Source organism: Hypanus sabinus, chromosome 17 (genome assembly GCF_030144855.1).
Source record: "Hypanus sabinus isolate sHypSab1 chromosome 17, sHypSab1.hap1, whole genome shotgun sequence".
In the NCBI taxonomy this organism is placed as follows: Eukaryota; Metazoa; Chordata; class Chondrichthyes; order Myliobatiformes; family Dasyatidae; genus Hypanus; species Hypanus sabinus.
The window spans coordinates 48951683-48978631 of NC_082722.1; the positions used below are offsets into that span (position 1 = coordinate 48951683).

At 38.8% G+C, this 26949-nt stretch overlaps 1 protein-coding gene across 8 annotated transcripts in view; it reads left to right on the forward strand.

Annotated features, from left to right (window-relative positions):
• Nucleotides 1–26949, forward strand: part of banp (BTG3 associated nuclear protein) — a 190204-nt gene that overhangs the window by 48276 nt on the left and 114979 nt on the right. For 7 of the 8 annotated variants that reach the window (XM_059993019.1, XM_059993016.1, XM_059993021.1 and 4 more), the window contains exon 4: nucleotides 4962–5161. In XM_059993019.1, coding sequence (XP_059849002.1) covers nucleotides 4962–5161 — 200 coding nt within the window. The remainder of the gene's footprint in view (nucleotides 1–4961; nucleotides 5162–26949) is intronic. The other variant, XM_059993024.1, reaches the window with a different exon arrangement.

Below are 26949 nucleotides of genomic sequence, written 5' to 3' on the forward strand. Positions count from 1 at the left end.
TCCTGTCCATATACCTTTCCAATTTTACTTTAAATGACAATACCAAATCTGCCTCTACCACTTCTACTGGAAGCTCTTTCCACACAGCTATCACTCTCTGAGTAAAGAAATTCCCCCTCGTGTTACCCTTAAACTTTTGCCCCCTAACTCTCAACTCATGTCCTCTTGTTTGAATCTCCCCTACTCTCAATGGAAAAAGCCTATTCACATCAACTCTATCTATCACCTCATAATTTTAAATACCTCTATCAAGTCCCCCCTCAACTTTCTACGCTCCAAAGAATAAAGACCTAACTTGTTCAATCTTTCCCTGTAACTTAGGTGCTGAAACCCAGGTAACATTCTAGTAAATCTCCTCTGTACTCTCTCTATTTTGTTGACATCTTTCCTATAATTTGGTGACCAGAACTGTACACAATACTCCAAATTCGACCTTACCCATGCCTTTTCCAATTTTAACATTACATCCCAACTCCTGTAATCAATGCTCTGATTTATAAAGGCCAACATACCAAAAGCTTTCTTCACCACCCTATCCACATGAGATTCCACCTTCAGGGAACTATGCACCATTATTCCTTGATCACTCTGTTCTACTGCATTCTTCAATGCCCTACCATTTACCATGTATGTCCTATTTTGATTATTCCTATCAAAATGTAGCACCTCACACTTATCAGCATTAAACTCCATCTGCCATCGTTCAGCCCACTCTTCTAACTGACCCAAATCTCTCTGCAAATTTTGAAAACCTACTTCATTATCCACAATGCCACGTACCTTAGTATCATCTGCATACTTACTAATCCAATTTACCACCCCGTCATTCAGATCATTAATGTATATGACAAACAACATTGGACCAGTACAGATCCCTGAGACACACCACTAGTCACCGGCCTCCAACCTGACGAACGGTTATCCACCACTACTCTCTGGCATCTCCCATCCAGCCAATGTTGAATCCATTTTACTACTTCAATATTAATACCTAACGATTGAACCTTCCTGATTAACCTTCCGTGTGGAACCTTGTCAAAGGCCTTAATGAAGTCCATATAGACAACATCCACTGCTTTGCTCTTGTCAATTTTCCTTGTAACCTCTTCAAAGAATTCAATAAGATTTGTCAAACATGACCTTCCACGCACAAATCCATGTTGACTGTTCCTAATCTGACCCTGTCTTTCCAGATAATTATATACCATCTCTAAGAATGCTTTCCATTAATTTACCCACCACTGACGTCAAACTGACAGGCCTATAATTGCTACGTTTACTCTTAGAACCCTTTTTAAACAATGGATCCACATGAGGAATACGCCAATCTTCCGGCACCATCCCCGTTCCTAATGACGTTTGAAATATTTCTGTCAGAGCCCCTGCTATTTCTACACTAACCTCCCTCAAGGTCCTAGGGAATATCCTGCCACGACCTGGAGATTTATCCACTTTTATATTCCTTAAAAGTGCCAGTACTTCCTCCTCTTTAATCATAATAGTTTCCGTAACTTCCCTACTTGTTTCCCTTACCTTACACGATTCAATATCCTTCTCCTTAGTGAATACCGAAGAAAAGAAATTGTTCAAAATCTCCCCCATCTCTTTCGGCTCCACACATAGCTGTCCACTCTGATTCTCTAAGAGACCAATTTTATCCCTCACTATCCTTTTGCTATTAATATAACTGTAGAAACCCTTTGGATTTACTTTCACCTTACTTGCCAAAGCAACCTTGTATCTTCTTTTAGCTTTTCTTATTTCTTTCTTAAGATTCTTCTTACATTCTTTATATTCCTTGAGCTCCTCATTTACTCCATGCTGCCTATATTTATTGTAGATATCTCTCTTTTTCCTAACCAAGTTTCCAATATCCCTTGAAAACCATGGCTCTCTCAAACTTTTAACCTTTCCTTTCAACCTAACAGGGACATAAAGATTCTGTACCCTCAAAATTTCACATTTAAATGACTGACATTTCTTTATTACATCCTTCCCATAAAATAAATTGTCCCAATCCACTCCTTCTAAATCCTTTCGCATCGCCTAAAAGTTAGCCTTTCTCCAATCAAAAATCTCAACCCTAGGTCCAGTCCTATCCTTCTCCATAATTATATTGAAACTAATGGCATTGTGATCACTGGACCCGAAGTGCTCCCCAACACATACCTCTGTCACCTGACCTATTTCATTCCCTAACAGAGGATCCAACAGTGCCCCTTCTCTAGTTGGTACTTCTACGTATTGCTGCAAAAAACTATCCTGCACACATTTTACAAACTCCTAACCATCCATCCCTTTTACAGTATGGGCTCCCCAGTCTATGTGTGGAAAATTAAAATCTCCCAAAATCACAACCCTGTGCTTACTACAAATATCTGCTATCTCCTTGCTAATTTGCTCCTCCAATTCTCGCTCCCCATTAGGTGGTCTATAATACACCCCTATAAGTGTTACTACACCTTTCCCATTCCTCATTTCCACCCAAATAGTCTCCTTAGACGAGCCCTCTAATCTACCCTGCCAGAGCACCACTGTAATATTTTCTCTGACAAGCAACGCAACACCTCCCCCTCTTGTCCCTCTGATTCTATCACACCTGAAGCAACAAAATCCAGGAATATTTAGTTGCCAATCACAAGCCTCCTGCAACCATGTTTCACTAATAGCTACAACAACATATTTCCAGGTATCAATCCTTGCTCTAAGCTCATCCACTTTTCTTACAATGCTCTTAGCATTAAAATAAATGCATTTAAGAAATTCTCCACCTCTTCCTCTCTGTTTATCCCTAACAGTACAAAGAACTACTGTCTTCTTTTTCTTCCTTCTCCCATACATCTGTTCCTACACTCTGGTTCCCCTCCCCCCCATATCTAGTTTAAATCCACTGGAGCCTCTCTAGCAAACCTACCTGCAAGAATACCCACCAGAACTGGTCCCACCTTCCCTGGAAAACTGCCCAATTATCTATAAATCTGAAGCCCTCCCTCCTGCACCATGTCTTCAGCCAGGTGTTGATCTGCACTATCTTACTATTTCTAAACCCACCTGCACGTGGCACTGGAAGCAATCCTGAGATTGCTATCCTGGAGGTCCTGTCCTTTAACTTGGCACCTAGCTCCCTAAACTTGCCTTTCAAGACCTCCTCACTCTTCCTACCCACGTCATTGGACCCTACATGGACCACGACATCCGGCTTCATCCTCCTTCTTGAGAATACTGAGAACTCGATCCGAGATGTCGCGGACCCTGGCCCCAGGGAGGCAACAGACCATCCAGGATTCTCGATCTCTTCCACAGAACCTCCTATCTGACCCCCTAACTATCGAATCCCCTATCACTACTGCTCTCCTCTTTTCTCGCCTTCCCTTCTGAGCTGAAGGTCCAGTCTTGGTGCCAGAGACGCAACAACTGCAACTTGTCCCTGATAGGTCGTCCCCACCAACAGTATACGTATTGTTGATGGGAACGGCCACAGGGGTGCTCTGCTCTTCCTGTCTATTCTTCTTCCTTCTCCCGACAGTCACCCAACTACCTGTCTCCTGACACCTAGGGGTGACTATCTTCCTGAAACTCCTGTCGATTTTTGCCTCTGCCTCCTGAATGATCCGAAGTTCCTCCAACTCCAGCTCCAGTTCCCTAACACGGTTTGTCAGGAGCTGCAGCTGGATGCACCTTTTGCAGGTGTAGTCATCAGGGACAACAGTGCTCGCCCTGACTTCCCACATACTCAAATGGAGCACTCAACTGCCCTAACTGCTGCCTCCATTACCTACTCCTAAGCTAATTAGATTAATTAAAGGAGCTTACCAGGCTTTACCTCACCCGGAGTGAAGCTCGTACTCAGCCTCTGCTTGCTTTTTGAACTCTCCCGCTGCCTCACGGGCTGACTTTCACACATTTGCGCAGTTGTGCCCTGTTCAAACCTCACCTCTGCTTGTTCTTGCCGAAGCCTGATTGAACCAAAGCCGACCCACTCTGCCTCAGTCCACTCCGACAATGGCTGCTACAACTATGGCGGCTATATATGGTGATCTTCCTTTTTAACTCTTTGGCGTGCTATGTCACGCGCTTGCGCAGTCTAGCCTCTTTGCTGCGATCAGTTTTTAAAAAAAAGCTTCTCTCCTGGCTTCTTTTACCTCTTCCCTCTCTGCCTCTTGCTGTGATTTAAAGTTATATCATTCTGAAGATCAATCAAACTCTCTTGACGTTGTGCCTCAATCCGGAGCTAGGGATTTCTTTTTCAGTGATTTCATATGCAGTAATAAACACTTTTCACAACCTACCTTAATGTATGATATATCCAAACACATACACTTTAAAGTTACTAGGCTAAAAAAGGCCTAGCAAAACACGCTGACCTTCGGAGAATGAAGTATGGCAATAATGGATGTGAGAACCCTTGATTGAATACCTTGACCCAACAGTCTGATTCGCGACTGACTCTGAAATGAGGTTGTGTGGGAGGAGCTTAAGCAATTAATATACCAGGTGCACCAAATTCAAATGGTGTATTGGAAAGATATTATAAATAGGAGGGAAACTATTGACTCCAGTGAAGGTTGCTGCTTGGGTATTTCATCAGTTCAGTTACCAGGACCCCCATAAACATTTGGGGCTCCCCTTTTCACAGTTTTTAGTCAGTGGCCCCCTTCAAATGTGCCAGGGCCCCAAGGGGGCCATATGACTCCCATTGAGAATGGCTGGTCTGAAGCACAATCTGTAGTCAAAGCAAACATTTTGTCAAAATTTGTCTGTATAAACAAAATGAGCTGCTTTGCGATTATTTTAAGTGAGCATGTAACTTGGACCAAGAAAATACTAACTTTTGCTAGTATGCTGAATTATATATTTAATCATTTTTATTAATTCAAAGATAAATTGTTGTAATATGCAATCTTGTTTTTCTAACAAAAGCACTTGTTGATTTTTTGTTCTCTTTTTTTCTGTTTTTACAGTCCATTCTCTTTGACTTTAATCAGGCCATTTGTTTCCGTCTTGATAGTATTGAAGCCAAAATTCAGGCGGTCGAAGCAACTTGTAAAGCTATTGAAGAAAAGATAGATTTGGCTCTTAATAAACATAATACCCCGATCCAGGTCCCGATGGTGGCAGGGTCACCTCTGGGAGCAACACAGACATGGAACAAAGTACGCAGGTGAGCTGCATATTTTGGAGGGCAAAATATTGAAGTTTTTTTTAAATGTATCTTTATTATAGTGTGAAAGTGGGAGCTCTTACCATGAAAAATGATTATATATGGTGAAAAAAGTGGACACTGTCAAAATAATGGCTACGACTTTAAATTTAAAGCATGTGAGATCAAATTCTGTTCCGTTCATTTGATTCAGATTGGCAACTTCCAAAAAGTTGAATCATATAAGTTTTTATAATGTAATATAAACATAAATTTTCAGATGAATTTTTAGTACATAAAATCTGTGATTTCCATATTGGTAATTTTTGCTAGAAGTATAAAGAAACAGGTTGTAGTCAATAATTAAGATAATTATGAAAAATATTTATGATGCAAAGTGCTTTCATATTTTCCAGAAGTTATTCTAATCTTCTAATTGAATGCCTGACAGAAAACATGCCAGTTTACATGGGCCTTATTATTCCTAAACACATCTTCGTATAGTTGCCAGCTGTCTATATTTGTAGTAGGCTATGTGCTTTTTTGAGATCCTGGTTTAAATGTGAATAGTTATTCCACAATACTAAATTACTGGTTTTGTCTTAACCTAAGTATTACTCCCAAATATTTGAAATTTGCTGTTTCTGCAAATAGGAAGTGTACTCACTAAGGGGGGCAGTCTTCTGAGATTTGATTTTCTCTCGGCTGACAAATAGTTAAGGAGTGGAATGAAAATGGTTGAAATGAAGAGGAAACAGCTAAAAAGGAGAAAACGTGTTTTCTGTAGAGTTCTGAATTAAAGGTTGCCCACTAGGGCAAAAATGATGTGCAAGAATGATTAATAGACAATGATTAATAGAGAGTCTAGGTGAAAAAGACTGAAAACATCCTATTAAGTTCTTTGGTTTCTTGGATATTTTGTGTTGTTTTAAAATGAAAATCCTGTTTAGATCTTCTGGTTGGACAATATAAGTTCTGAATTTTGTCTTTAAAACTTAATTAAATTTACTTACAATAAAACTGGAGATCTGGAACCCTTGAGTAATGTCAGACCAGCAGATTTTCAGCCTTCTGGATATTTATTCCTATTAATGTCCAAACATCATTTTGTTTCTCTAAGGTTGTTATAGTTGAGGTGGGAGGAGGGTAATGGGGAAAAATTCCCACTACCTATTAAATACTCCTGATAGCATGAGGCTCAAATAGCCTCTGACAACCAAGTCCAGCTCCTGGCCTTCAAGTGTGACTTGGTTACTAAGCCCAGCAGAACTGTTTCTACTGACAGGAGAAGAGGCAAAGGTGGGTTACTGGTGCCTTAAAACCAGTTGCTTGGGGCAGATGGAGCTTGTGAGCTGTGATTTACAGCTCGCCTAGAAGAAGGAAATCTCTGATCTCAAATCTCTGCTACCTTGCGGCTATACCCACTCATGGTGAAGGCTTCAGGAGTAAACCCCGAGGGAAATATCAGGAGCTGGAGACCCTGAGGCAGTCCTACATTGAGTTCCATGTTGACTGGCAGTTCCTGTGTAACTGCTGGTACCAAACTGTATTAGTCTCTGTCGTTCCTTGGGTTCGTCAGATGTGTAGAGAGGGGGAGCTTGCTACATGGGCAACAGCTTGCTCTGCACATTGTACCACCCAGGCTTGCGTATCTAGACAGCTAGGACACACTATCTATGATCAACTCTGAATGAAGGTGGCCCTCACCTCCCAGATTTGTTTCACCCATTTTTCCCATGTTCTGTAGCAGTATTGTAAATTTTCCAGAGATCAAGTTCAAGTTTAAAGAGAATGGGAAATTCACAAGCACTTTGGATTCTAGCTCTAGCTGCAAACCTACTTGTTCCCGTAAAAAGACTGGTTAGCCTGTATCAGAGGATCATGCACAGTTCTGGCTGAAACATTATCAGACTTTGGGGAAAATTGTTGCCTCAATAGGAAGTATTAGCTACCAGGAGAAGTTGGACAGATTTGGTTTATTTTCTCTGGCTTGTCAGAGACTGAGGGGAGACATGACAGCAATTTAAAATAATATGAGAAGCATAGAAAGTGTAGATTGTCAGTCTGTTTTCCAAGATAAAAATTAAAGGTTAACTTGATTTGTCTCATGAATATTCCAGGATGGGATATCATATACTGGAAGCCATAGCTATAAGGAAGTAGGTTCATGTGTTTTGTGAGTGAGACGGAAGACACTGATAGCAAATAAGCACATTGATAATTTATTTACTAACTGTAAAAGATTTGACCAAATATCTGAGTGCCTCAAGTTACACAAACTACAAAATGAAACAGATACTTAGCTAAAAGTGCGTGTGGGCCCTTTAATATCTGCAGCATAATTTTCCAATGGTTCTTTAGCACTGGTGGTGACTTCAGTGTGAAAATGAGTGCCTGGGGACAAAAGGAAAAGAGGCTCACCCTCTGGCACGTGACATTCTTATACCCCTGAGGTGGGTGAAACCAGACACCAGTACTGTGGCACACAAGCCAATCAATGGGGAAAAGCAAACTTCAAACAAGATAGAAGTGGCTTTTGACCAACAAGTAAACTACCTCCAACCTTCACCACATAACAGGAGAATGTGCAAGGCTTGTTTTTTTTTGCACAGTAATAGATGCCTGGAACACACTGCTAGGAATGAAAGCAGATAGATTAGTGATATTTAAGAGACATTGAGCAGGCGCATGGCCATGCAGGAATGGAGGAATATGTATTATGTGCAGGCAGATAGATTTGATTTAATTCTGCATCATGCTCAGCAGAGACAAAGAAGTGACAAAGGCCCATGAAGTGCCTGTTCCTGTGTTCTATCACTCTGTGTTCCATGTTCAAATCTTTGCTGAGTGGGCAGTGTCTATTCCATTTGCAACTCTTCAGACAATGGATCTATTAGTGCCAAAATGAGGCATGACGTGGGCAATCTTCTTGCTTGAGTTGATATTGAGTTGAGTTGATATTTGTCAATGAATCATTTTACTCACATAAAAACCAGCTAAAAATAAAAATTTTCATTAAGAATCTAGCTACTTTCTATTGAAATTCAATCATATTGACTATTTGATTTGCTCTGTAGTTAGCTGTTCTGTGAGATCCTTTGAAGATTAAAAGGCTCTCAAATTTCCATGCAGTAGATAAATGCCAGATAGCAGTGCCTTTAACCAAGATATTCCAGCATAGCTACAATACTGCAACCCGGTGCAGACTCGAGGGGCCGAATGGTCTACTTCTGCACCTATTGTCTATTCAATGAAACAGAAAGTTGTGTTTTGTTCACAAGAAGAAAGCCAAATATAGTCTAGCCGATTACTACATCATCACCTGTAACATGCTTACCAAAATGCCATTTAACTTCTTTAGCCTTCAATTGAAGAATTTGTGAGGAGAATGTAGAGATTATGCAAAGGAATGTAAACAAGTTAAATGTTTGGACAACAAATGATATGTGGAGTATAATGTGTTGAATTATTCAGTTTGGTTGGAAAAATTAAAGAAAGGAGTTTTTAATGGTGTAAAGTGTTGGTGTACTGTAGTAGGCTATTTGGCCCCTTGAGTGTCCTTTGCCATTCAATAAGATGATGACTGAGCCAATTTTCCTCAAGGCCACTTTCTTGCCCTCTGCCTATGACTCTTGAGTCATACTCTAATGATTAAAAATTAGTGTTTGGGTTTTGGAGGTTCCTTGATGATGGATGCTGCTTTTCTGCAGTAATGCTCCTTTGTAGAGTGTGCTGCAGCTTCCCACTCTTCTTTTCCATTTACGTAATGGCAGTTGGAAAGAAGCTGTTCCCAAATCTGGTCGTACGAATCTTCAAGCTCCTGAACCTTCTCCTGGAGGGAAGAGGGACGAAAAGTGTGTTCGCTAGGTGGGTCGTGCCCTTGATTATCCTGGTAGCACTGCAAGATTGGTTTGTGTGATGTGATGGGCTGTGTTCACAATCTTCTGCAGCTTCTTCTGGTCTTGAACAGGACAACTTCCATACCAGGTTGTGATGCACCCTAGAAGAATGCTTTCTACAGTGCACCTTTAAAAATTAGTTAGGGTTTTAGGGGACAGGCCAAACTTCTTCAGCTTTCTCAGGAAGTAAAGGCGCTGCTGGGTCTTCTTGGCAGTGGACTCTGCTTGGTTAGACCAAGTTAGGTCATTTGTGATGGCCACCCAGAGGAACTTAAAGCTTTTGACCTGTTCCACCTGTGCACCACCAATGTAGATGGGGTCGTGCGGTCCACTACTGAAGTCAACAACCAATTCCTTTGTCTTGCTGACCTTGAGGAATAGGTTATTGTCTTTGCACCATGCCACCAGGTTCTTAATTTCCTCTCTGCACTCAGACTCATCATTACCCAAGATACGGCATACATAGATACAGTGATTGCATTGGAGGGGGTGCAGGGTAGATTCAGCAGGATGATGTCTGGGATAGAAAATTTCATTTGTGAGAAGAGACTGAATAGGCTTGTTTTGTTTTCGCTGGAGCAGGGGAACCTGAGGTGGCATACATGATAGAGCTATATAAAATTTTGAGGGGTATGATAAGATAAATAATGAAAATCCTTTCTCCCAAGGCGTGGTGCCTAAAACTAGCTGGCACAGATTTGGGTAAAAGGCGAGACATTCAGGGGTGACAATGAGGAATTTATTCCCCAGTGGTTGGACCTGGAAAGCGCCCCTCAAGGGGTTAATGAAAGCAGAAAACTGCTTGTTTGGGATGTACCTAGCCAAGCACATTCTGACTGACAGGTCAGTCTTGTCATGCTTTTTGTATTGTTAACTTGTTGCATAGGTCTAAGCTGGCAGCCTGGACCTGTGCCTCAAGATAGCAATGAGATTGTTTATATGTGAGTAATTGGTCTTAGATGGCAATGTTTATGACTATATTGATCCCTTGGGTATGGCAAGTTGTCTGTTATCAATAAAGGGTTGATATAACTTAGAACAAAATATTCTGATGTTTTTCTCTAGAAATTTCCTACAGCTGAATTTCTATAATTTTAATGTTTTCTCTATTTGTCCATTTTTATGCAAAAGGATACCTGGACTGTTAAGTGTCTTTGTGCTTATAACTTAGACATTTCAAATAGGCAATCCAATTGGCTAAAATGGACCTACCTATTTGTTCTTACAAATATAGCAGCAAAGATATGTTACTAACATTTTAAGGGACAAAAATATCATATCACCTTCAAAAGCAATTTTACTATTACATTCCCAGAACTTTTGAATTCCTTGCTATATCTTGTTATTCAGTTGAGTCTTAATTGCCTCCAGTGTATGTTCTTTCTAAAATTGATGTTAAATTGAGAAAAACTAAGTGTGTAGAAAATTATTTCTCAGAGTGTAAGTTTTTTTTTATGACATTGGGTGCTATCTCCCTTTTGAATTTCATTTCCCTTAATTAGGTAGGATAATTTGCATTGTTTCCTCTCATTCCCCACTGTATCATGACATACAACCAAGCGCCTTTCAGTTATGGCATTCAGAAAAAATGGGATTTAGTTGTTGTATCTGTTCAAATATATAACTCCTAAATTGCACATAAAATAGATTTCGAGGCATTCCTTTTGTCTCTTTCCCTCTAACCATGAAAACATTGTTCATTACTGCTCCTATCTGCTTGAAAATTTATTTTTCTTCTTTTATTGGGGGAAGGATTTTATTTGGTGCCACAGTAGCATAGCATTTAGCATGGCACGGTTGCATCTTGGGGCGTTGGAGTTCGGAATTCAATTCTGGCGTCCCTATAAGAACGTTTGTGTGTTCTTCCTGTGTGCATGTGGGTTTCCTCTTACAGTCCAAAGCCATACATTGTCCTGTGATTAGGCTTGGGGTTAAATTGGTGGGTCACTGGGCAATCCGGCTCATTGGGCTGGTTCTGTGCTATATCTTTAAATAAATAAATAGTTCAGTTTTGTCACTCCAAGCTTTATTCAGTATTGCCAAGCTTTTGAGTGAGAAGATAAATCATACAGCAGTTTTCAGATATTCATGTTTAATTGAGCATGTACAGACTCTGGTTGTTGCTCTTCCATATTCTAGTAGGGATAATTTCATAGCTGCTAAGTTCCAAATTTAAGCCATAATTACAGTTTACAAAGTACTTTCCAGAGGTATATTCCAACATTTCAATATCTAAAGCAATGAAAACTTTTGACTTGTAGCTTCGGTCAATATAAAACAGATTTGAGCTCATCTTTCATTACACCAGTCTGAAGAAAAACGAAGTATTGACCATAAGTGGCCTAGTAGCGAATGTTCTTTTTTATTTTTTTGAAAATGTATTCAAATATGATTTGGAGATGGGCTCCATGAGACTTTTTCTCAACAAACAACTTCTTAATCACAAAATCCTGATCCAATTACTAATATTAAGGAAAACTGCCAAGTCATGAATGGTTTGCAAATTCAGTGTACAGGTGAGATAAGAATAAATCTTGGGTTCTCACCAGTACTTGAAAACTGCTTCAGAACAAGAACAAATGAACTGTTGGAAATATTGCTTAATGTTGATCTATATATTTAGATATTTGTAGTTTGTTTTATGATAATAAAATAATCATAGATATTTCTTTAGTGTTTGTACCATACTAAATATATTGAATTATAATAATTAAAGGAAGATGATGCCTTTATAATATGTAATTTTAAAGAGAATGTAATTCATAATTTGTGTTTTGGTACAGCTTTTTAGTTTAGACTTGGTAATGAATGTAGCTTAAAAGCACAAAGCATTCCGGATTGTCATCAGCATGAAGGCAAAGGATGAACTTGTGTTTGAGGAGTAGATTTATACTGGAAGTTTTACAACTGGTAGCAATAGGTACCAACCACAAAAAGTAAGATGCTCTTGAGTTCAACTTGCTTTCTACTTTCTTCATAACAAGTTTCATGCACTATTAAAAGATGTTTGCTTGGGAGAGGACACTAATGTTCTTTTGCTTATCTTGCCAGTGGATTTGGAAAGTTTTATGAAGACTGTATTTTGTCACTACCTTGACTGTAGTTTGCTACCGTCATTTGTCACCAGCAAGAGGCCTTCATGATCAACTGTGCTACACCTACAGTAAAATACAGATCGTGCATAATAAAACTGCATGAACACCCCCCCCCCCCCCACCATACACACATACAAACTTTTGCTCCATCTAGCTGATAAATGGAACGTAAGCAGATGTCTTCAGTGTTGCCAAGGCCACTGTGACCCAGCCAATAACAAAAGAAAACCTTTGAGAATGGTGTGGTAGCTACTGCCTGCAGAAAGAAGAACTTCTGAACCAAGATACTACCCTTGACATGAATGCCCTTGGTTCCAAAATGCCATGGTTCAGTTTTGCTAGCACCCTAGGGTGATGAGAGATAGAAAGGCTATATCCCATTCTAAAAATCAATAAGATTGTTGGAGCAGGAGTTTTAAAGCTTGGCATTTTCATTGCCTAATTTCCTTAGTCTCGGAAGAGGGGATATATATTCACAATGCTACTGGCTGTGGAGTTCCAGTATTTAGGTTGAGTGATGAAGACATCATACCAGTTCATTTTAAAGTTTAGATGGTTTGTGGGAAGGAACATGCTGGAGAAGTTCCATGTTTTCCCACTTATTATTAAAATATATATGTATATCATGTAGAGCCTTTCAATTCATCTTCCTGCAGGCAACCATAAAATAAAGAAACACAATAAAATCCACATTTTAAGAACAAAAACCCACACAACAAAGGCTGTCAAAAATCTAATGTGCAAAGAAAAGAACAATTGTGCATAAAATTACAAAAAGCAAATGATACGCAGAACAAAATTGCATAATTCCCGAAAATGAGTCCATAGCCATGGAGCCAGTTCCGCGCTGAGGCAAGTGCTGATGGCTGCATGCAGCAGCTGTCATTTCAGCACTGAGGCAAGTAAAGCCGGAGTAGTGAGTTGAACACTGATTCATCCTTCGCCTTTAGTCTCAATGTCTTAATCTTTTTAATCTGGTTTGGCGCTTAAATCAGCTAACGTCCGTTTATTTTCTGCTCTCGAGCCCAAAGTTTCAATCCAGCCCAAAGTCTGCTCCAGCAATGGCTGTCCCTGCATTTTTGAGAGTCCAGTTTGCTAATTCCTTGATACCGTGAAAACACCAAGTCATACAGACAGTTCAAAAATACAACTCCCAGTAGTGCTGGTAAAGTAAATTGAATGCATTTTATAGTTGGAACGCTGGGTGGTGGTAGTAGATCACAGTTAGTAAAGATTCACCATCTTTTAATCCAACATTTGAAGATGGCCTAGGTACTAATTACATACATGAGTGAAAAGTATTGTGGAGTCAGGAAATGTATTGGAAAGTGGCTTCATATTCAAGTTCTTAGTAGAAGACTCAGATGAGGAATTTAATGGATGGATTAAGGAAGATTACCCAGTGGTTTTGCATTATGGAATACTTGGTGTATTAATGGGCCTATCCAAAGGCATGTGTACATTTTGTAGTACTGTACAGGGAATGATGCTGGAACCAGCTTTGCACAAGACTTTTGGCATGACTTGGAACTTGCCCTTTCCTGCATAGAATTGAAATGCAATTCAAATAATGTTTTAAAAAATACTTTGCCGTATCAGGTTACCTGATACCTAATAATCAGACTGCAGGCATAAAGTATCGAGCAGTTCCCATCCAAGATTAACACATACAAACACGCTGGAGGAACTCAGCAGGTCTCGGCCCGAAACATTGACTGCTCGTTTCCACGGATGCTGCCTGACCTGCTGAGTTCCTCCAGCATGTTTGTAAGTGTTGATTTGACCACAGCATCTACAGTGTACTTTGTGTTCCCATCCAAAATCAGCTTGCTGTCATGCAAGACTACTACCATTATAGCAGTTGATAGCCATGTTCAATAGAGCTTTCAGGGCAAAGTTCGAAGTAAAATGTGTTATCAAAATATGTATATGTCACCATACATATTCAGCAGTAGTAACTATAACAGGATCAATGAAAGATCAACTAGAGTGCAGAAGAGAACAAAATGTGCAAATGTAAATATAAATAAATAGTAATAAATAACAAAAACATGAGAAAATGAGATGGTCCTTAGAGTGAGAAATTGATTGTTGGAACATCTCAATGGATGGGCGAGTGAGTGAACATGGTTGTGGGGTAGTAACTGTTCTCAAACCTGATGGTGCCAGGCCTAAGCTCTTGTACCTTTACCTGACGGCAGCAGTGAGAAGAGAGCATGACCTGGGTGGTGGTGATCTCTGATGATGGATGCTGCATTCTTACAACAGCATTTCATGTAGATGTGCTCAATGGTTGAAAGGGCATTACCTGTGATGTAATGGGCTGAATCCACTACCTTTCGTGGGATTTACCATTCAAAGGCATTGATATTTCCATACCAGGCCATGATGTAGTCAGTCAGTGTACTCTATACTGCACATTTATAGAAGTTTGTTAACGTTTTAGATGTTATGTAGATTCTCAGCAGACTCCTAAGAAAGTAAAGATGCTGTGGTGGTTTCTTCACAATTGCATTTAAGTGCTAGGCTCAGAATACATGCTCTGAAATAGAAACACCCAAGAAATTAAAGTTGCTAACCCCTGTCTACCTCTGATCCTCCGATGAAGGTTGACTCTTGGACCTCTGGTTTCTCTCTCCTGAAGTCCACAATCAATTCCTTGGTCTTCCTGACATTGAGTGAGAGGTTGTTGTTGTGACACCACTCAGTCAAATTTTCAATCTCCCTCCTATATGCTGATTCATCACCTCCCTTGACTTGGTCCACAACAGTGGTGTCATCAGAAAACTTGAATATGGTATTGGAGGTGTGTTTAGCAACAGTGCTGATGGAGATCATGGAGAAGATCTCCAACATTGGAATCCAGCAGTCTGCATGTCAATAGTTTTGGATTGCTGATGTAGTGCCCTGGAGGAGTAGTAGTACTTTGTGCAGCACAGATTTACTGTCCTGGTTTTGGATGTCAGCATTTATATTTGTATTGTAGATTATTCAATGTGTGGTGTCCAGATATAAAGGTGAATTATGGGACTGCTAGTGAATTGGGAACTGGGTTTGCTTGTACTGATTTTGTTGCCTGCCCAGAAAAAATGAATCATCTTTTTGCATTCTAGCTCTCTTTGCTATTTCATGGATCTTGCTTGTCAGCCAGTCAACCTTGCTAGTCTTTTTGGAAAAAGTAGACTTTAGACTTCAGCCCAGAACTACTAATAGTCACCTTCAGCTACAATCTGTTCAATTGAGCCAGTTACCATCAATTTGACACACTTCAGCCTCTGGAGAAAAAATGCAGTGAAGCATGAAACAGATGAATTCTGTGAGAAATGGGCACTAAGGAAAAGCATAAGGTTACTATTTACACCCACTGTATCTGCAGATGTGCTTAATCTACATGGTGTCATGGTTTTCTGTGCAGCTTAATTGACAAATGTGCATGATTGCTTATTGGACAATACTTTACAAAAGGCAAAGCCTGGAAAAACAACAATTCACTATTCTCTTAACATTAACTGGAAAACCGAGGAATGAACTGTCTTTTAAGTACAAGATTTTAAGGATTAATATTTAACTTATGAATGTGAACCATTTTTGTTTTCTAATTTGAATCTTTTAATAGAACCTGACGAAAGTCACAGATTCTTTTTAGTCTTCAACTACCAATTATACAAGAATGCCGTAACACCTTGCATTTCCTACAAAGTGATAGCATGCTTCCTGTAAGCTAAAGAATGTTTTCTTAGATTTCCTATCTTCATTACAAAAATAAATTTGAGAATATCAGTTTATACTAGATGCATTTATTCTTCTTGCAGGTTTAATTCAGGATCACACCTGAGATCAAAAGTATTTAACACCAAGCTAGAACTGCCTGGCAATATATGATCCCAAATTAGTAGAGATGAAATGCCTCAATGGATGCATGCTCCAGATGATTTGAGATTATTCCAAACACTGATTATTTCTCTTTAAATTTTGTAACTGTGTGTACTTAGAATAGAATTTTTACCCATGAAAATTAAATGATGCCAGATTTGTCTTAGGAATACATGGTATTTAAATTGAAGTTGCTACCTGTATGAAAACCTCAAGGAAGTATTTTGTCAATTCATTTTACAGTCTTTAAATGTGAGAAATCGAGAAAGCAAACAATTTGTAACTAAGAACAGCAGATCTTTTTGAAATTTTTTTTTCATAGCTGGAAATCATTAAGTCATGCCACGCTTTGTGCATTAGAAAACATAAAGTTTTAAGGCAAACACGAGGAAATCTGCAGATGCTGGAAATTCAAACAACACACGCAAAATGCTGGTGGAATGCAGCAGGTCAGGCAGCATTTATAGGGAGAAGCGCAGTCGACGTTTCAGGCCGAGACCCTTCGTCAGAATTCTGACGAAGGGTCTCGGCCTGAAACGTCAACAGCGCTTCTCCCTATAAATGCTGCCTGACCTGCTGCGTTCCACCAGCATTTTGTGTGTGTTGCACAAAGTTTTAAGAGGTTTGAGATGAGTAAAAGGTAATATGCTGTATAATTTATGTTTTATGAAAAACATTAATAATTCATCTATGCGTCATGTGAAGAAAATATATTTAGTCACGAAAAAGGTTTTGTGAAAGTAGCACATAGGTTAATTTTGCACCTTGTCACTATTGTGGCTTTGAGTTTAATAGAAACCACTGTGTACAAAACAAAACTGAAATAGAAGTATGCTGTGTATTAATTCAGAGTAACTGGAAAATTTGCCAGTCCAACGCTATTAAAATCCGCATGGTGCCAGATAATCGGAGTTTTACTGAATTCTTAAATCAAATGCTTCTTGGTTATATAATATACTAGACAACGGGATGACCTGTTGGGGCATCCTTTGAGAGAAAGGTATTGCAGTCTGATGTGACCAGAATGAACATTAAATTTTCAAGAATGCTCTTGGTATTGCTTTGCTTTGGAAATTGAAGATGAAAAATTCAGTATATTAAAGAAGAAAGATGTGTAGCAAGGCAAATATAGCTTCTCCTGGTTTAACGATGGACTTTTCTGATGGCAACATTTCTAGTTTTCCTCTGAAGGATTGGAGACTCGACTGACAGTTCACCTCAACTCCCCCTCCCTCCGTAGAACCACTACCAGCTGTCCCTACTTACCATCTAACCCGGGTTTCAACTCAACCATATGAACTGCAGCTCCCACAATGCACATCGGGAGTTACGGACCAAATGCAGACACAGTCCCTTTCCGCTGGTAGGGCTGGGTGGTGTTGAAGGTTTATCACGTGATATATTTGGAGAAGTTGAGCATTTCCCAGTTTAAACTTCTGGAAAAATTGTTCAGTTTTTCCACATTTTGTCCCTAGCTCTGACTACAATCTGCTTTTCAATCATGGACCCATTTCTATACTGCAGCTCCAACATCAATTTTTTAAAAGTCGTATCCCCTCAGATTTTTTTCGCTTATGATTGTTGGGTTGAAGCTGAACACAAATATAATTTTAGACTACTTGCATCAATTAAGTGAATTAAGAGAAACAAGAAATTAACTTTCATTGAATATAATGTGTTTAATTGCACAATGATGCTGATGCTTTGTAATAGTTCAACTAAGCTAAAAATGTTTTTTCGATCATTTTCGTTTGTACTCAGTGTGCGAGTCCTTTCGCTTACATATTTAACAATAATTAGCCAGCATTGATGGATTCCAGCTGCCCTGATACTGTTTCTACGTGATTGAGTGTCCAGTTGAAACCTTTCACTGTATTCAGATACAAAGCAGTAACTCCAAAGCTGATTATTCTTGATGATGTGGTTAGCGCTCTTCTATATGGACGGGACTGCGGTCCTTTGACTGCAGCAAAGGGTTTTATGGGTCTTTACGCATGTCATTGCAATAAGATTTGTTTATCTCTTATTGATGCGTGGCGTTAGAGATCTGTCCCAATCCTACACATGGTGTTGGTGATTAGCAGAATCTGACCGCTCGAAATCGAGCTTTTGTTCTAGTTAGTGTCACTGCTGAGGCTGGCCGTGTGCATGCGTTGTGGTGTCGCATCCCGATTTCCATGATGGCAGATTGGCTCTCGGGTGAAAATGGGGCAGTTGATTTTGGTGAGTGAACAATTTTTTTACAAATATATAACCCTGAACTTTGCCTGCATTCTTTAAGTTAGCTCATTTTAAGTCGATTTAGCCAAAAATAGTGCCACAGTAATGCATCGTTTGCGCTAATTGGAGCGTGAGAGTTTTAGTAGTATACTAGACTAGACAACTGGGTGACCCGTTGGGGCACTCTTTGAGAGAAAGGCAGTGCAGTCTGATGTGATGTGCTTTGGAAATTAAAGAAGAAAAACTCAGTTTATTAAAGAATAATGATGCATAGCAAGACAAATATAGCTCCTCCTCGTTTAACGAAGGACACTTTTGAAGACAAAATTCTGGTTCATCTGCCACCCTTCAAGAATACTGGAACATTTTCATTTCTTTTTCCCCGGCTTAAAGCCACATACAGCTGACCATGCTGGAATACCAGTTTCTCCAGATAAATCAACACACTGTCCATGGTTTGGCCTTGCGCCTTATGTATACTCATAGCAAAGCATGACTGTATCGGGAACTGGCTCCGCTGAAGAGGGACATCTTCCCCTTCTGATAAATTGAGAGTAATTCTTAGGATCATGACAATGTCATTATTGAATGCACCAATGTTTATCTTTGCTACGATGAGATTGTCATGCAGTTTTTCCACCATCATTCGCGTTCAATTGCAAAGCCTTGATGGATCCAACTTCATCATTAGCCATGCGTCTAATGTATGTGAAGATAACTTTTCGCAACATTTCATTGAGAGGAACCAGGATAGAATTCCTCAAGAACAGTTCTGCAGGATTGTCGAATGTCCGGTAGATGAAATCAATGCATTCTTCCATAGTTTTTGCTGGCAAAATCATATCTTCATGTAATTTGATTTCATCGTTTTCATTTTTCTTAATCTTGTCTTCTCCAACATCCAATAAGAACTCAGAATATTGTCCTTCTCCCTCACTTAATCGCATGTTTCTCTTCAATTGAAACTTGAAGCTTCTCCATAAGTAGGATTTTTTATGCATGAATTCTCCACATCAGCATCATTTCCACGTTTTACAACTGCTAGAAGCTGACAGAAATCGCCACAGCAAATGGTTAAAATACCCCGAAGGCCTCATTCTTGCCACATACATCACGAAGAGTCCGGTCCACAGCTTCGAAGCTCTCCCTCCTAATCATGGGGCACTCATCCCAGACAATAAGCCTCGCATTTTGGAGTAAATTTGCAGTATTGGTGTTTTTATTGATATTATAGACAATAGACAATAGGTACAGAAGTAGACCATTCAGCCCCTCGAGTCTGCACTGTCATTCTGAGATCATGGCTGATCATTCACTATCAATACCCAGTCCCTGCCTTGTCCCCATATCCCTTGATTCCCCTATCCATCGGATATCTATCTAGGGTATCTTCATTGACTTTGAAAGGTATCTTGAATGTGCTGTCCTACCACCAGGCATCAATGTTGCTGCAAAACCTGATGATGCTACAACAATAGCAACACCTCCATCTCCCCTAACTTTAGTGAGGATCAAGTTGATGATAAATGTCTTGCCTGTTCCTCCTGGTGCATCAATGAAAATCACTGAAGAGAGATTCCTTTCCAAGCAGTCGATCACATATTCATATACTTCTCTTTGCTCATTAGTCAATAGGGGCTCTTTCTGCGAAACAAATTCCTGCTGTTCATCTCTGTTGTATTGCAGTTCATGCAGTAATTCCAGATTGCTAGTACTTTGAGTAATTGTACCATTTGTTGGTGTTGACAAGTTATATTCTTCAAGTGTTTTGCCCAAGTTCTCAAGTTTCTCTTGGAAATACAGAAGGGCTTGTTCATGATGCCTCTCATCGATCATGATACTAGGATCATTGATAGTTCTGCTTTCCATTTGTAAGAAATCTTCAGACATTGCATTCTTGAACCAGTTCCATAATTGCTGTGGATTGTTGATTTCAGTGTTTGTTAGCAAGACAAGAAGCAAATCTGTCATTGCTCTGGGCATTCTTGTTCTCTCTGCTTCTTCCATACTTTGCTGCCAATGATCGTCAGCTTGCAACACTCCTCTCTCTCTCTCTCTCCAGATGTCTTTGAATGATGAAAGGATATCTCCATCATGTGTTTTCAATGATTTGAAAGATACTGGTTCTTTTATGTGATGAAGAACATGTGTCAGAGTACTCCTCCACTCTTCTCCCCATTCTCTTTCTTTCCCATCTGTTATTAGTCCAAGTGTAGAATCTGGGAATATCCGCATAGTTCTTGCAAGTGGATCGTGAGTGCAAAGATCCATGAATTCCGTTAAAGTGGTTCTTGCCGCATCGTTATTGAGTTGCACAGCAGCCTTATCTTGAAAGAATAGTTGATGCTTTTGGGGAAGGTGTACTTGAAGGCGAACAATGGCTGGTTCCCTCTCGTGAGTTGGAAATCCAAGTATCGATCCGACAGCTTCAGAGGGCCCGATATATCTGCCTGTCAAATACTGTGTGATTTCATCTTCTTTATTCGCTGCAAAACTTGCCTGATCACTCAAGGGTGGAATTGGCTCTGTGAGCATCGTGAGGCACTGCTGAGGCTGGCCGTGCGCATGCGTCTTGGTGTTATATCCGGATTTCCATGATGGTGGATCGGCTCTCAGGTGAAAACAGGGCAGTTAATTTTGGCGAGTGAACAATTTTATACAAATATATAACCATGAATTTTGCCTGCATTCTGTAAGTTAGTGCATTTTAAGTCAATTTAGCCAAAAATAGTGCCGCAGTAATGCATCGTTTTTGTGCGAATTGGAGGTCACAAACAGACAGACAGAGCATGAGAGTTTTAGTAGTATATAGATATATTTTCCAGTCCGTGCCTCAGTCACATGTTTGAGCTGAGTGGATTTCACCTTTCCTGATTTCATTTGTTGTCTTGTGTCAGTTTGATGTCATATGTCTCATGTCTAGTAACAATAAGGCTATTAAGCAAATTCTGTAGTCATTGACAGGGAAATTGTTATAGGTGCAGGTCAATGGGACTAGGCACAACAATAGTTTGATGCAGACAAGGTGGGCCAAAGGGCATGTTTCTGTACTGTAGTCCTCTGCGACTAAACAAGCAACTAAGTCTCATTGTGCTGTGCGTGAACATATATTAACAAAGATTTAAAGATTTGTTTTAGTTTTGGGATGAGCAAAAGCATGAGATTGGCATGAAAGCTGAAATACATTTTTAAAATTTAAAAATTTTGGTAGACGGTATTTGTCAAAGGTAATTTTTAAAATAATATCAGACCAACATACAGTATTTCTTTTGGATGTTAACATTCAGAGAGGTTGTTGAGCAATGATTTTGACTCAGTAAGCCATTTAAAGATTTAAATAATCTTTCTGGGATGATGGGCAGCATCTTCAATGGCACATTCATTAATAAACTTTATCAACCCAACAACTACCAATCTGAACACACCCCAGCCCTAGTGCTTAAGACTTCGTCCACAGCTGACTGGACAATAATGATGAATATAACAATTTCACACATGCTTTTAATCTGTTTGGGAATTAGATCCAAATATTGAGAGGGCATGGCAGGAATTCAGATAAATCACTATGACCTTGATAAACTACTGACCTAGTCAGCATAGCATAGTTTGACCTGACCTATAATGGTTTTTCAGTATAATGCCCAACCCAAATGTGACATGTGATCTTTTGAATTAAGTCTGGGAATATGTTCTTAAACACTTTAAAAATTCATGAGTTTTGCGATGAGAATAATTGGTAAATAACTGAAGTTCTATTTTGTGCAAATTAAAGGAAAAAAAGAATAACTAACAACAAATGAAAGATTTCTTTGTTTGTGTATCTGCACATCTTGGAGTTTGCTGCTAGATCTGTGCTGCGATTGCAAACACAAACCCTTTTGTCGAGATTGGAATTGCTGTTACAATATCAAAATTTAAAAACAAAAGCACTTAATTTTCATCCTGCTTATATTGGAATACAGAGCACCACTGAATGATGTGGCATGAGATTTAAAGTCACTTTTCATACTGCTCTATTCATAAATTTAGTTGATTTTCTTCAAAGGGAAAACAATTTATTTTCTTAGAAATTGGAACAGTTTTGATCTTTGAAATGTAAACTACCCATTAATTAAATAATTATAGATTTGTGCACAGAAGGAAGCCATTTGGTATATTTGCAGTTACTTGCAAAATGTAGCTTCATTCCTAGCTGGAAGAGAGTTCAAGCAGCTTCAGGGCAGTTGCAAACATTTGGTTTTTGTGAGTATAAAGAACCAGAATCTACTCTGCATACATTAATGTTATTGCAAGAACTTCAAGTGGCTTCCTGTAAAAGTGGATGCGAAGACCAAAACCCAGCTGGATGAATGGAAGGCTAAAAGGAAAGGAGTCAATGGAGATACGAAAATGGAGGATTTGTCAGATGATGTGAATTGTAAAGAGTGCAATAAAAGGATTATTAAGAGAATACTCCTGTGAATTGAATGGACTTTTCCAAGATCAAGATGTGCAAATTGAAGATAAAGTAGGGACGAGATGGAGAAAAAGAATATGAACAGGAAAGAAAAAGGTATAATAGGGAGAAGGAATGTGAGAAAGTAAAAGAAAGGGATTGAAGTAGATCCAGAGAGAGAAAAGGAGAAGAAAGGTGCCCAGAGCTATCAGAACCACTTCTTACGGTCTCAGAATCAACTGCTATAACCACCACAGATACAGCCCTAGGGCCTGAGATTGCTTTCACAGCTACAAGTCTCACCTGCCAAGCAGGGTGATACCCCTTGTCATGAAATATGTTGTTTCACATGAGTAAGAAAGCCTCTGCAACTATTAAACCTTTAAGCCTGAATGGTACAAGTTAAATTACTATGCTGTGGATGTCTATATATAGTAGTTATGTTATCTAGTATATTGTGTTAAGTTGCATTCTGTTTTGAGATAGAGTTTCTAGTTAAGAAGGGAGGATTGTTGTAAATTTCATATTTCAATAATATTTGAGTAATCTTGTAAATACGTTGATTAAGCATTCTTGGTTATTTAAATAATTCATTACAGTTATGTGATATGTAATATACCTCACTTAAAGTAAACATGAAGTTTGTCATATTTCAAACTCCTGAATCTTCCTTTGAGTTAGTTTAATGTTTTGAAGTTACAAAAGGCAGCACATAAGATGAAAAAAAAACATAGTTCCCCTGAAATTGATCAAACTAATGATACTATAATAACTCATGTTGGTTGAAAGCAGGTTGGGACCATGATATTGTATCCTTTGTAAATATTGTACTTTATTCTGTTAGTACTTGTCCTTGTACTACCTCAATGCACTGCTGTAATGAAATGATCTGCATGGATGGATTGAAAAGCAAAGTTTTTCACTGTACATATGATAATAATCAATTTACCGATTTAGCAATTTTCATATCAGAGGTACTGATGGAAATGCATTTGTTCTCAACAAAGTGCAAACAAAATTCTCTTTATATTGTAATAACGTTTAAATTTACCAGATGTGAACAGTTTTCTAGAATTATTAGAGGCCACCAAAGTTGGAAATCTGGAGAAGTACACAAAATGCTGGAGGAACTCAATAGGTCAGGCAGCGTCTATGAAAATGTCTATTTATCTTTAGAAGCTGCTTGACACATCAGTTTCTCTGCCATTTTGTGTGTTGCAAACAGTTGTTGCTCATGTTTCTAAACTTGTAAACATTGTAGAAAATGTCAAATTCACGAGTAGAAAAGCAATTACTGAAACTCAGCAACTTTGAATAGTACAACCACTATTACATGAGACCTAATGATTTTCCATATTTTGATCAGAGTAATGTGGCAGTATTGCCATTAATTGCATCCTGTATCATGGTACTCTGATACTTGAAGGGAGCCTGAGTGCTATGGGAATTTAAATTCACATTTGTATGTTACAGTTAAGTTTGAATCTTACCAATAAATTGCTGGCCAGCCTAATACTCACTGCTGTAAATGTTAGCAACAGAATGGAAAAATGTACTCTCTTCATGTTTATTGAATGCTACAACACAGAAGAGGTCAGCAGTTCTGTAGTCGTACTTGCCAGCAATACTCTTCCTGTTGTTCTTTCCCCGTTGCTCTATCTACATTTTATATTGCAGATTAGAATAATACAATTCATTTGCAAGAAGAGTTAAGGATTTGATTTTAAAGTCATCATCTTAATCATGTTTCCTCTGGTTGTTGATCCCCCCCCTCATAGATTATTTATGATTTTGAACACCAATATGAATATATTCTGCTCGAAGGAGAGCAACTCTAGCTTTTCTGGTCTTTCTACAAAACTGAAATCCTGCTAATTCTGTTTCAGTAAGTTTTTTTTGTATTTCCTCTCTAAGGCCTTGACATACTTCCTTAAATATGATGTCCAAAGTTGACCATGATATTCCAGTTTTGACTTAATTAATGTTTTTATAAGAACTTGACTTAATTTCCTTGCTTTTCATCTCCTAATTCCTTTAAAACAAATCTTTTCTCAACCTGTTTCATCAATTTGAGACACTTTATGTAACCTGTTAAAACTATGTCATTCTGTTTATAATTACTCTCATGACAGTCAAATGAAAGAAAAAGTTTCCTACACAGAACTGTTTGAAATTTCATTTGCTTATTTTACATTTGATCTTCTGAAATTTCTTGCTTTTTTTTATTTACATCATCCCACAAAATTGTTTTCAGCTTTAAAAATTGTGGTTCTTATTTATTTGTCTTGATCAGTAATATATTTAAAAAGATCAATAATTATGATTTGTTTTAATCTGAATATCAACTATTTTGCTTTTTCTTCCATGGGAAATTTTATATCGACGTTTATCACTATTGCTTTAACTGCAAATCCTCGAGGACTCTGGTTAAAGGAATACTGATGGTGTAAAGATAAAAGCTAGAGGCCTATTACATGATACTTAGTCAGGCAACTTCTGGAAGACTACACACGTACCTAATGCATTACTTTAACCCATTCTATTACTTTGAACAACTCAATCAGGTTTGTCATACACAAACTGCTAGTCAATCCTCGACTAAATCTGTGTGATTTTCACCTATTAGGCAAATGTTGAACTGACTGGCCTAATGTTACCGGGTTTATTCATCTCACAGTTTTTAAGTAGAAATATAATATTTGCAACTCTCCAATCCTCTGGTGCTTACTTCTTACTGAAGAATGTATGGAAAGTTGCAAGAAGAGCATATCTACTTTTGTTTTCTTCATTAATTCAAATGAATCTCATCATGGCTTTTTTACCTTTAGGTATCTTTATTTTTAATAAAAAATTTATCCAACATTTCTGCATCTGGATCTTCACTGGCATGTTATTGGTATTACTTTCACGAAAAAAAAGCTTAATTTATCTCCAAATCATACCATTTGCCTCCAGCAGAATAGAATCAGAATCAGGGTTAATATCACTATATGTTATGAAATTTGACATTTTGCAACATCAATAGATTGCAATGCACAATAATAAAAAAAACTAAACTATAAAAAATACAAGATGTAATATTCTGACACCAGGAACTTTGGAGTCTGACACCGCAGGGGTCAATGGTTCAGGTCCCAGTGGTGGTGGCCCATTAAGCGTCTTGTGCTTATGCTATATCTGCTCACAAAAATCTCTGGATGAGAGTGACAAGAACAAGAAGAGTCATGCCAGATTGGATGTCGCCTGGATTAACAAGAACTGCACCAGTGGTTTGGGAGCTGGGACCATCCAGTGATTGGTTACTGGAACAAACCATAAATGGACGAGACTGGACAGAATGGAATTAATGGAATGCTACTTTCACAGTAACCTACCTGAAAGAGGATACATCAAGCGCATGCGGGCACTCTGGCAACAACGAAGACTGTTGTCCACATTCACGGGTCATGGGGGTCCTTAATGATGCAGCCTTCTTGAGGCATCATCTTTTGAATTTGTCCTTGATGCTGGGGAGACTAGTGCCCATGTTGGAGCTGGCTGAGTTTGTAGTTTCTGCAGCTTTTTCCGATCCTGTGCAGTGGCCCCTTCACACCAAAAGGTGATACAACCAGTTAGAATGCTCTCCACGTTACAGCTATAAAAAATTGTGAGAGTCTTTGGTGGCATACCAGGTCTCCTCAAACTCCTTTGTAATTGCATCAATATGTTGGCCTAGGATAGATCTTCAGAAATGTTGACACCCAAGAACACCCTTTCCACTGCTGATCCCTCAATGACAGCTGGTGTGTTACTTTGACTTCCCCTTCCTGAAGTCCACAGTCAGTTCCTTGGTCTTACTGATATTGAGCACAAGCTTGATGTTGCAACACCACTCAACCAGCTGATCCATCTTGCTCCTGTATGCCTCCTTGTCACCATCTGAAATTCTGCAGACAATAGTCATGTTATCAGCAAATTTATTGATGGCATTTGAGTTGTGTCTTGCTGCACAGTTGTGGGTATAGAGCAAGCTCCTCATTTGTTCCCAATTGGCCCCATCCTATACTTTATAAATAAAGTTCTGTCTTCCTTTTATGTTGTTTGTTCATCTTTTCTCATATTTCAGGTTCCTTGAGATTAATATATTCATACTTTGTCTGATTTGCTTCTCTATTTTTTAAAATATAACCTTACTCTTTGGGTCTGATCTTTCTATATCTGTTAAATAACTGTCGTTTGGAAAGCAAGTTTCAGTAGTAGTGATTATGAAACTTCTGGATAATTGGAAAAATGCAACTGGTTCACCCA